Below are 12,395 nucleotides of genomic sequence, written 5' to 3' on the forward strand. Positions count from 1 at the left end.
GTATGAGACAATGGAAGTGAGACACTCCACCATGTCTTACATGTTAGCAAAGTTTTTTTCTCCATCAGATGTTCATCATGTGTTCAGATTATCTGATGATGCTTCTCAGTCAGAGACATCAGTATCTGCTAGGCGAATGTCAGCTGGTGCAAAGATGGGTCAACAGTGCTTTAAATTTTCATAGCCAGTGTTTTCCAACCTTGGATAGTACCGGACTTCCCTCTGTAATCTCACTTCTTACATTTCTGTGCCCTACCAGTTAGAAGTACTAGACTGTGCCTTTAGATGAGCAAAGAAATAAACAGTAATTGTTATACATTGAGTGCATGCTTAGAGATGTTAGGAGAAAGTTTCTCATTGTAGAAGGTTGAGAGAAGATAGTTATGTTTTGAAGGATTTAGCTGAACCTCCAAAGAGAGTAGTAGTGCGGGATTCAATGCTGATTACCCTAATTTCCTCTGTGACTTTAGGCAAATTGCTTAATTCCCTTGCTGTCAAATGAGTGTAACAAAATCTTTCTACCACAAAAGTTGCAGGGAGCCCTGAGGTAAAGTCAGGTATGAGGAAATTGAGAGAAAGTACCTGTGCTGCAGTCAGACTGCAATAGGTGAAGGCATTGTTTCCACACAGAACTGGAGCTAGTCTGGCAGAAATAGCTGGTCAGGGAAGCTATGTCATGCTGTCATAGGAAAGCCAGTGTTGCCTTTCAAGTGCCTACTTGAGCCTGTCCTGTGCAGCTGCAAATTTGGCAGTAGAATCTGTGACAAGAGACTGCTTCAGTATTGTAACAATTGGAGAAAGAAGCAAACATCTCATTATACTGCTCTTACACTATTTGGCTGTTTTTAAAAAAACAACAAACCTTCCTCTTTGCTTCCAGGTGTGAACTGTTTTTCTAGAGCTAGATTCACTGAGCTGTGTTCTCCTTTTCTGACAGTACCTTTACTCCATTTGAAACAGATAAGAACATATCCATGAACCCTGTGTAGAATTCTACTTGCTTATTCTGTGTACCACCATGGTATTTTGGTATTTGTGTTGGATGAGAAATGTCTCAATTTTGGACTCTTCTGTGAGGCTATTTGGAGGAAAAGCTTTTATTAAGTGGGGTTCTTTCCCAGGGGTGAAAATTTGTGCGGCTTTCTATCTGGCCAATATTTTATCAGCAGACATAGGCAGTGTGTCAGTTGCAAAAAGCTGAGCTGTAGGTAAGCATGTATGTAGCCAGCAGGCTCTATTTTTGTAATCTGAGCAACTCATAATCTGCATGGTGTCACTTGGGATGTCATTGTCTTCTGTTGCCTCAGTGATACTGTCCTCAAATAAATACGATCATATCTTTTGTTTTGCCGGTTTGATTTGTGAGTAAATCCAATTAACTGCAAGGCAAAAGTGATTCCAGAGTACTGCTGAAGAAATTGGAAATACATTTAACATATCTTTCAAGATTGTTGTTCTGAGCTGTCTCCCAACAAGCAGACTCATCATCAGAATTAGAATAGTTGCAGGTTTGTGTGCTAGACATGCATTACAGAAACCTTTCCCAAACCTCATACATAAAGTATTCACACAGAAACAAACTGACTTAAATGAGAGCTAATTGCTCACTTATTTCCTTTCTTCATTTTGGTTTTGACTGGCTGAGGCAACTGCCTTTGACAATGTAAAGTAGGAAGTGCTTTCATTTTGGCAGCTAAGTACAGGAAGAGGGGGAAAGAGAGGGTGGAATTGCTGAGAGGTTATGGCCAGTTCACTACAAGGGTCTTGCCCAAAAAACTGCTTGCAGTGGCAGCAAATTCAGTTCAAGTATACTGAAAACATTTATTCATGATCCTCTGTGAGGTGTGTCTCTCACAAACTGACATGCAGTCAAACTGGGAGAAAATGAGCCCTTGCATGGAAGTCTAAATGTTCTTGTTTCTCTCCACTTTGTATGATGGCTGCTGTAGTTTGCCACAGACATTTGAATTCACACCTTGTTCCAATATATATAGAATTTTTTAATGAGTCTGTTTATGTCACAGCCACAAAACTCATGCTTTTTTTGTGCCCTCTCCAAGGTTGGGTGAACATTCTTAAGGAGCTGATATCACTCAAATAGAGAGGCTCAGAGTTCAAGGTAGAGAGATGGTGACTGTGAAACTGTGATATATTACAAAGACTGTCGATTTGCAGTTTGTTTATTTTTCCTTTCTGGCATAGTGGAAACCTAGAACGAACTGAATGTCTGCATGATAATACCCTAATCCTGTCCATGCCCCTGATGCATGAAGTGGACTCATCCATCAATGGGTAAGTATCAATCATCAAATGAAAACAAAAACAACAATAATAATAATTAGCAGCATCCTAAGAATAACATCTGAGTGTCTTCCAGTGAAAAAATTAATTATTGTCTTTGTTTACATGTAGCCAGACTATTGCTTTTTCCTTGTTTCCCAGACAGTTGTCATACAGACAATATCATTCAATATCTGGAAATTTTATTAATGTCAAGACTGTATCTCATTTTCACTACTTCCTAATTAATGCTAATTAGTTACCATCACATTTATAGTAGGTATTTTAGTGATTGTATTTAAATTCAAGTGATGTTGTAGATATGATGGACCTTAAAATTAAATTTTAAAAGAACAAGTAAACCACATCTTGGTCCTTATGGCTTGTCTTTAAGGAAATGATTGAGAGGCCAAAGGTTACAGTCAAATATTCTGGAATTTTAAGGAGATTGTTTTTAAATTCTTTACAAATTTAATTCTTGTTTCTTGATGCTTTGATAGAGATGGATTTTTATTCAGCTTTACAGTAAGAATGCTTTCATCTGTGTCTTTAGATCTCTGTTTGTTACCCACAGAATACTGCATGCCAAAACATAATAAAAATTGGTTTCTCTTCTTTCTCTTCAGAATGTACTTTTTTAAAGCACAAGGTCTCGGAATTTATAAGCCCCACCCAAGTGCCTGTGTGGATTATATTTTTCTTTCTCATAGACAAAGCTTAGTTAATTGAAGTTCACAGAAAAATCCAGCAGCCAGAGAAAAGTTGGGTTTATTGGAGGGCACATTCCTAGGCATAGTAATATTATTAATACTCTTCTTTTTGGACAGTATCTTTTTGAAGCTTGTTTTTTAGTTTAATTGTCCTACATTTGAATCTAGAGGAGCAAACTTCATTCCTGGTTATAAATAGCCCAGAATGGCTTGTACCATATTTGGGAGCCTTCTGACATAACACTGTAAATGGGAGGAGAAAGTCTTTCACTGTTTCTCCTAGCAATCACTGGCACAGGATGCAGGCAGGAAAAAAGGAAATGTACCTAAACAGGCTTAAAATCCTGTCTCAAAGTGCTCTGATTCCAAAGGAAAACCTGGGAAGGAAGCAGAGTTTTAGGCAGTAGAGAGGACTAAGGTTTGTCTGAAATTACACCAGGGCCTTTTCCAGACAGTGGAGAAGCCTGAGTTTAAAAGGAGACATAAAGGATGCTTAAAGAACTCCTAGTACTCTTCTGCAGGATTTTTAGGTACTGTGTTGTGCTTCCAAGTAATTTCTGATAAAATCCCACTGCATTTTACTGTGTGATTTGATGATAAGAATGGTTAAGGAAACTTGAACTGCTCTACTCTAGTTGAAAGTATGTTATCCACCTCTAATCTTTCCTTTAATCATCTGCTTAATAATAAAGGTAGTAAAACTTAGGTTATTAACTGTTTATTCCTGAAATGCTATGTAAATGTTAAATAAAATTGAAATGTTACTTTAGTGAATATGCATCTTAAAGTATTCCTCTTATATACTGTTTCTTCAGATTAACTTGGTAGTGCAATGATTTCCTGTGTTAATCCAAGCTATGGGACTTGAGCAAATCATCCATGGCGGGGACTCCAAAGAGGAGGATTTGTGATAGGAAAGGAATAAAAAGGGTAACTAATCAAAAGAAGTCTGCTTCATTGGTGGGATGTTAACCCATATCAGCTGAGATGCTGCTTGTGTAGTCTAATGCTGCCAAGAGGAAATCAAATCACAAAAAATAGATTAATGTAAAATGGTCCCATAGAATTTCACATGACTAGAAAGTAGGGGGTGCAATTCAGCTAGACACAAATATATTTTATTTTGCTCACAAATTCAGCTTACTAAATTTGTATCTTGGTCTTGCAGAGAAGTCTTCCCTACTTCATTTTTCTACGGTGATTCTGTGGCAGCTTCCAACTTTGTTCAGTTGGAAAACCATGAATGCCTTTTCCAGTCTCTCAACTTCACATTGCAGGTAAAACTCATCCTTATTTTGACTGCTTTCCTGGTTGACAGCACATTCATATTTTGTAACTATTTTATTGAGTGTGGTAATGGCTTTTGTGCATGATTTTGCATCACAGTCATGGGCAGAATGGAAGCTTTTGACAAAGTTTATAAAGAAGACCCTCTTGTTGAGGTAGGAGGTTCAGAAAGGACTCCCTTGCTTTCTAAACTTCTTCTCATTGAGGAATCTAGATGCAACTGGATCCAATCCTAGCCTCAACTGGGTCAGCAGGTTTTATGTGAAGGTTATATAGGTGTACTCACTCATACCAACAATGGTGGGCAAATCTCTTTTGCTCAGCTTCAAGGAGAAACCTTGAGGGACATCTCCACTCAGGAAAGAACCTCCAGACTCTCTCCTGGAAGTAGTGTGTTAGAAGTCCATGCTGATAAAGAGTGGGACTGAGCTTTTGTAGTATAAATTGATCAACTTTCACTCATGTCTTTATAGGCTAGCTGTGCCAGCTCAGCAGCTTTAGACAAGTTATCTGTACTATCACTTGTTGATTCCTTTATCAGGAACTTTGCCTGTCACATCCTCACTGGTACCAGTTTTTGTCAGGAAATATTGTCTGAATGTTTAACTTTGGGATTGACGAGTCTCTGTTGGTAGTCCTTGCTTTTCAGAGACAGGGTAAGTGAGCAGCGTTTTAAAAGATTTTATTCCATTATCAGTCTCATTGAAGGGTGAGACTTAAGAGATGTAAAACTCAACACCATTCTATCAGAAACCAGCCTATTTCCTGGTTAGAATACCTTATAAATGTTTTTCTAGAATACCTTATAAATTTTTTTCAGCCTGTTACCTTTTGCCACACAATGCTGCTAATATTTCTAACACCAATCACTTATTTTTTCATCCCATGTGGTCCTGCTACGATGCATCTTTCATAGTTCCCGTTCTCTAAAATATCTGGTGTTTTTGCAAGGTCATATTTTGAAACTTGTTGAGACTTGTTTCTAGTTCAATCTCTCTCTCAACAACGTCATCTCTATTCCATGGCCTTCCTAAGTTATCACACCTTATCCCAATGTTTGCATACAGATGTACAAGACTGTGTGATCTTTCTGTCAGGTTCTGAGAATCCCTTGCAGATCAATTTCTCACAAGCCTCAGCAGTCTTTAACACCAAAGTCAGCATGACTACCCTTCTCCATCCATCATGAGTAATTTTCACAAACAGGGTTTAGTTTGAGCTATTTTATCCCCACTCAGACAGAGCATCCTGCTACAATGCTATACAATGCATTCTTGATTGGATACCATATTTACACCATGCAGGGATGACATATGTCCTTTATCTGAATATATTATGACAGGAATTGCAAACATGGCATCTCACTTCCATAGGTAAAAAAGCTCCTACCATTTGTTTCTTTCACCTTTTTTCACATGCTGAGTTAAGAGCCCTAGTTACTCAAGTGCCACATCTTGGATGAAGCCACAGGTTAGAAGTGGAGGAGTAATTCTTTTTAGTGCCATGGTCATTGAGCAAAAGAGCAGGCAGCCTTTATCCAAGAGAACACATCTGTGCTAGGGATTCAGGCTCGCTAAATGCCCCAGCATGAAAATATTTCTAGCACTACTGATAACAGTACAGTATACGGAAGAGATGAGGACACTGAAAAGACAGGTATGAGAAGCTTTCAATAAAAACTTCATAGCAGCTCAGCATTATTCTAATGTTACTTATATATTACACTTCACAAGGCAGCTAGATGGGTTCCTGATGTGACAAAATACGTGGATGGATTATTATAAGAAACTCTTGTGATGTGGCCAACATTAACTGGCATTGTATTTCACTGCTGTAACTGCATCTATTACAAGCCCTACAAATCCTTTTTGACTGCTAGATGGGTCTAGGGAATGATAAGTCATGCAAAGGTAGGTGCATGACTAAATGCACCATTTTCATTTATCGTGAAAAATAGTGTTTTGTCTTTTTTCTTTCTGTTTTCCTAGGCTTATAACTCAGCCTATAGCAATAAGCATGTCTGCCTCCATGGACAGATTGTGATCCTGTCTTGGTTTGGAAAGACAGGTGTCTGCTAAGGAAGGCAGGAACCTCCCCTGAAAGAGAAAAATGTAGACCCCCTTCCCTCCAAATTGTTATAAATTTGAAATTAAGGGGGGCTCTCAGGCAAAAATATGGAAGCAGGAATAGCAGTTCTTTATTAGGGAAGAAAATAAAAAGATAAAATAAACAATGCAGTGAACAAAAAACCACTGACAGAGTCAGAATACAACCTGACACCCTGTTAATCAGGGTGTTGGTAGCAGTCCAATTGGGAATTATGGCTATTATGGCTGCAGTCCTTCTGGAGTGGCAGGTGTGGGTCTGTTGGGGTGCAGTGATCCTGTAGAAAAGGGTGTAGTCTTTCTGCAGTGGAAAAGGTAGCTGCTCCTCTGGCAAATCCAGTGCAGAAAAGACCGTGCTGGTGTTCCAGAATCTCAAGCTTATATCCAGTTAGGAATGCTTGGCTCCTCCCTCTGGGTGGAACATCTCACAATGGGATGCTGTAAGTTTTATCAGTCATGCAGTGACATTCAACAGGCCAGTACAGCAGATGTCTCCCCGGAGGGGAGAGGATTGGTTGGTGGAAGAGATAAAGAAAACTGCCCAATTAACAGAAGATAACTGCCACACCTCTAACAGATGGCAAATAGAATACATCTTACCTTGCAATTTAGGACAGATCCACAGCAATTAAGCCCCCACTGTCATACAGTGCCCTTAGCTATTTACTGAAGGACTGAAAGCAGGATTTCAGGGCATAAAAGCTTTTGTGAACCATGCTATTAATTCTTGTGATTCTGGTTTCCTTCGTGGGGGTTTGTAGGGCTTCTTCCCTTCCTCCTCCTCATACCCAGGGACTGGTTAATACAAATGAAGAACGGATGCACTGATGCTTTAACTAGATAAATATTTTCAATAAAGCAAAGTGATAACAGGGAAGGGAGAGAGAATCTATATACTGGCAGTGCCACCATTTGTCCTACCAAATGCTCTTGTCTTTCATGCACACACTTAGTGGTTGTAATAGCAATATTTTTTCCATATGGACATAGAAAATTATACCATAACGTGTCACACGTCTGCTTTTTAATAAAGGGGAAAACCTTACAAGTGTGTATATCAGAGAGAAAAGTTAGTTTCACAATAGGCAAGGCATTGTTTGCATCACTCTTTGCTTAATTATTTCTGCCAAATATTTAACTTCTCCAGATGAGAAAAATAATTGTTCCTTAACCAAGAGATGAGTTACAAAAATATGGGCCTTTATAGAAGTTTTTATATGTGAAAATTTCTACTAGATCAAATATGAACAAAGAAACAGAAAATGCCTTTTCTGCAATAACTCATATCTGATCTTAGTCAGATAATCAAAATTTATAAAATGTTTAACATGAAACATTATGTTTGTATTTCATGCAGCATTTATCATACTACATTCTAATGGAATTTCACCCCCTGCCTGAAGCCTCAGGGCTTTTGTGAGGAGGATTTGGCATTGCAATCTAGTTCTGTTTATCAGTCAGGCATTTCTTCAAATATAAAGAGTGTTTGAAGAATGAAAACCTATTGGTTTTAATATTTGTACTTTACACAATTAACAACTGCATGTTGCAGCTTTTCACAGTCGTATGTCAGTGTGGATAAATATTGTAACGGGTTTCACGTTTTTATTTTAATGTTTTTTAATGCATTTATATTTGTGTTGTTAGAAAGAGCCATAAAATATTTTTCCTAATAAAAAATGTAGATACAAATAAAAACTTGCTTTAATTGACTTTTTCCATGGATTATTTCTCTTCAGCAAAACTCCATAAATTTTGGAATTTTCACTGGATACATAGCAGTGGTGGATGGGAAATTCTTTGAGCTTTTGTTGAAAATTTGGGGGCCAGGGAGTGATAGAAAGCTAATATTTTCCACTAAAAGTATAATTGAATTGAAAATTCCAGAACTCGAATGGAAGTTGTTCACACTCATTTCCTGGCAACTCACTCAGAAGACCCACAGTCCAGTATTCACAGTAATTGTTTGGCTTCTGCTCCGTAAGGAAAACATATGCAGAACATCATGCAGCGGTTACCAGATGGAAATGAGAATGTTAACTGAGATAGTAATATTTCTTATAGCCTTCAAGATTTTATTACCAAAACATTCAGTGTACTAGCAGTGTCTCTCTATATAAACTATACTGTTTGTATCGATGGCTGGCAATTATCTTGCAAAACTGCTTCTCCTTTGATATGTGAGCTAGGCCTGAAGACTGTTAGGTAAGCTAATCCTTTGATTTCATTCTGACACTTGAAAAAGTAGTCTTAGTCTAAAGACATTGCAAAGTACTTGTATTTCTTCAAATTTACCTGTACTCCCAGCTCTGAATCTACAGTAGTTTCCCATTTATGAGAAGTCAAGTATGTAATTTTATTTGTATTCATTTTTTCTCTTACAGGTTTACAATGCTGGACCAAGCACTCTTCCTGGGGCTTTTCTTGATATTTCAATTCCAAACCGCCTCTCTGCCACTGGAGCTGAAATATTTCATATTCAGCAGATGATGGTGAGTATGTTATGATGTACTCTGAGCCCAGAGAGGTACTGAGAGCTACTGATGACTAAAACAAAATAAGTCCACCAAAACTCAGTGAATCAGTTGCTTTTTAAGGTTCTTTGCATCTCTGGCCAGATCGTAAGTAGCTGAACCCCTCCAGCTATTGGCTGTTCTCCCTCATCTAGGGCAAAGACAACTGGTTGTATGTTCCTGGTTTCCTACAATACCACGTAAAACTAGGTCAGGCTGATGTTGAAGGAAATATAGAGAACACTTCCACAAGTCACACCTCCAAAAGAGGATTGTCTCTTAATCAGTTCTCCCTGACTGAGGGAGGATTAAATGGTATATGTAATATCAATAGGATGCTTTATCAAGCCAACTCAGATTCCTTGGGTATTTTGCTGTGGTTATCAGCTAGGTCTGAATACATTATCTATATCTACTTTGCCGTAGTCCATGTTATAATTTGCTCTTTTTGAGTGTTCTTTTAACAAATGTAAATAATAGAGAAAGTTGTTCTTCCAACACAATGCTTTTCAAAAGATGATTTTGTGTCAATTTCAAAGAAATTCAATATAAACTGTAGTATATGCATTGTTAGATTTAATTTCTAATATTTATTTATTTCAAAGCCTTTGTTAGACCACTAAAATACCATCATTTATACTGTGGTGGCCAAAAGGCAGAAACGTTACTACTGAGGTAAATTTATTGCTGAAATTCAGAGTAATCTGCCTTTGTGAAATAAAACTGGATATTTTGGATAATTGATAATTTCATGTTGTTAGTTGCTTTTCTAGCCTTTTAGCTGAAAAGTATTACCTATTATGTAGGTAACAGTATCACTGAATATGTGTAAATATAGATCTGAAGGATCTTTCTAAGCAGGTTTCCAAGATTTTTGCTGTTGGAAGGTGTGAGATAAATATAGATATGGCTTGCAGGTGGGCAGTAAAGACAGAATGACTGAGAAGCATGTGGGAATATTGTATGAAGCAATAGTAGTGTATAGACAGAGTCAATTCTCCAACCAGATTTAATTACTTCTCCAGAATGGTATAATTTTCTGTGGCATTGCATTTTAATGTTTATTTGGTCCAGCTTTATATACAGAAGATCACTTTTCCTTTGACACATTGACTGTCAAAGTGTCATGACCCGTCTCCTTGTTCATTCCCTGGTCTCTGTGTGCTGTAGGACAGGGTGTGTTCACAGCAGATGCAGAGAGATTTTAAAGTTAAAGTCTTTTTAGGATTTTATCTCCCAAAATTTCAGTATCTCTAAAGTCAGTCATTCTATAAAGGAGATCCCACCTGAGCAGTGTGGTCTTGAGCACTGTGGTAATAAATGCTAGCAGGGTTTGTATTGCTTTTTCCCAAGAACAGGTTGCATTGCTCTGTACATTATTTTACTGAATTGTACTTTGAAATTTGGTTTTGTAGAAATGTTAAACTCCTGTTGTGAGACCTCTTTGCAGGTAGTAGGCAAGTATGTTTTTATGAGCGGCGTCTGCCGGACACACTGACATTCCAGTAATTTTGACTACTGATTTTGGGTATATGGTCAGTAGAATTCTCCTATGACTTTCTAAATACCTCTATCATGTTAAAAAATGTGAGCCAAGAAAATCCTGTCTGGAACAGAGGTTATCCTTGCTTTACAGATACATAATTAGAACACCAAAAGGTTTGCTTGACTTCACACGGGAAATCTGTGTGCAAGCCAGGCACTAAAACAATGTATCCCAAATCTTACTAGAATCAGTGTATCCCAAGTCTTAATATTGTAACAGAGAAGGCATCCCACTCTCTTTCCTACTGCTCTCTCCCAGTGAGTTGTTATTGACTGAAAAGTGAACTAAAATCATCGAGTTTTTCAACTTTTCATAAAATAGATATAATTTAAGAAAGAAACCTAAAAGGAGATGAACTTTAGAAAATGGTTTACAATGGCTGTTTTTCCAAGGCAATTTTTGTAAGCATAATCGTTATTTCAAGGTTTTGCTTATTTGGTTTATTCCCAGAATCTAGACTTCATTAAAGATAGTAAGGTAATAGAGTCCTTTCAGACAGTTCAGGTGTTTCTGTCATTATTTTCTCTATGCCTACAATCCAGATATTCCAGCTGTCAGTGTTGCCAAAACTTTGAAAATAGCTGTTATTAATGCAGAGGATTAGGAATTGTCATTTATCTGTAAAATGCACTGTTGACACAGCACTTGGGATTTGATGACATAATGGTTTTTATCTTAAAGATAGTAATTCTATTGCCATTCTCGGATATACAGTAAGGCAGTGAAATTTTTGAGTCAAAATGCATAGTTAAAGCACTAGAGTTTGTCTCACATACACATAAACTACACAAGATAGTTTCAGGAGCAAACTCTCTCATATTGTGTTGATTGAGCTACTCTTTCAGGCACAGAAATTAATTGCAGGAAGAGTCACATATGGCTCACTGGAACAGTCAGTGTCTCTGGGAGGTGTTAATAGGAAGTATTATCTGCTGGTCTTAGAGAAAATGACAGCCCTCATGCTTCCTCTGTTCCTGCCATTGTGAGCTTTTGGCTTTATTCCAGAAACTGTTTTAACATTTTGTTCAAGACAAATTCAGATCATGGAGATGTTTTGACATTTGTAGTTCTGCCTTAGAGATGTTCAGATGCAGTTCAAGGTCTATTGGGAGCAGCACTGCAGTTCTGCAGCACTTTCCCCAACAAAGCCCCCAATATATAAATGGAATGAATCAACAGTAAAAGTCAGAAGTAAACAAAAAAAGAAAACTAGGGAAAAAAACCCCAAACAATTGAACTTCCTCCCTATAAATTTTTAATGACTAGAAGATACTAGAAATTTTCAAATAATATTAGCTAGGAAATTTCACCTCTGACATTGGTTTTACATAGTAAATACTTATATTTTGCAGTGGTAAATGATATTTTGGAAACACTTAAGTAAAATTAGTAGCTGTTTAGTTTTATGTATTTTTGTATTTGCTTTCTTGCAAAGGTTAAAAACCATCCAGGTTAAAAACATAATAAATTAAACACCTCAGCTTGTTAGTATAAGTGTTGTGATAGAATAGTGTAGATGATGACATCGAAGAGCTTCACACAAGAAGAGAAGGTAGTCCCAACACAAAGGTATATTCTCCACTCTTCGAGCCATTGATTATCTATTCTTCCAGGAAGAAAAACAGTGCTCATTATATTTGTGTATGTTTTTGGTTTTGAACTGAAAGATCAGTAATTTCCTTTGTGTACCCAGCTAGGGATGCACAAGGGCAAGGGAAGCACTACCAGACCTTGGCTAGCAGCCAAGGAGCTGCTTTCTAGGGTCATCAAGAAGATTTTCACAATGGGAATTCCTACTGAATTAACCAAGGTATTTCCTGAAGCTGTTCATAATTTAATGATGTGTCCAGGATTATTCTTGTGATGGCTTTATGGACTGGATCAGATTGTTGCCTTCTGGTTTATTTTCTTTTCATTGAAGGTAAATACAATTATGAGGAATTAACAGTTGGAA

General features: G+C 37.5%; 1 protein-coding gene across 3 annotated transcripts in view; it reads left to right on the top strand.

The window, feature by feature from the left end:
* The window catches only part of ITGA9 (integrin subunit alpha 9), a 244,749-nt gene that overhangs the window by 168,815 nt on the left and 63,539 nt on the right, over positions 1-12,395 (top strand). For all 3 annotated transcript variants that reach the window (XM_002199003.6, XM_030265373.4, XM_072924054.1), the window contains 3 exons: positions 2,203-2,292; positions 4,159-4,267; positions 8,767-8,874. In XM_002199003.6, coding sequence (XP_002199039.3) covers positions 2,203-2,292; positions 4,159-4,267; positions 8,767-8,874 — 307 coding nt within the window. The remainder of the gene's footprint in view (positions 1-2,202; positions 2,293-4,158; positions 4,268-8,766; positions 8,875-12,395) is intronic.

This window comes from Taeniopygia guttata, chromosome 2, assembly GCF_048771995.1.
Source record: "Taeniopygia guttata chromosome 2, bTaeGut7.mat, whole genome shotgun sequence".
NCBI lineage: Eukaryota > Metazoa > Chordata > Aves > Passeriformes > Estrildidae > Taeniopygia > Taeniopygia guttata.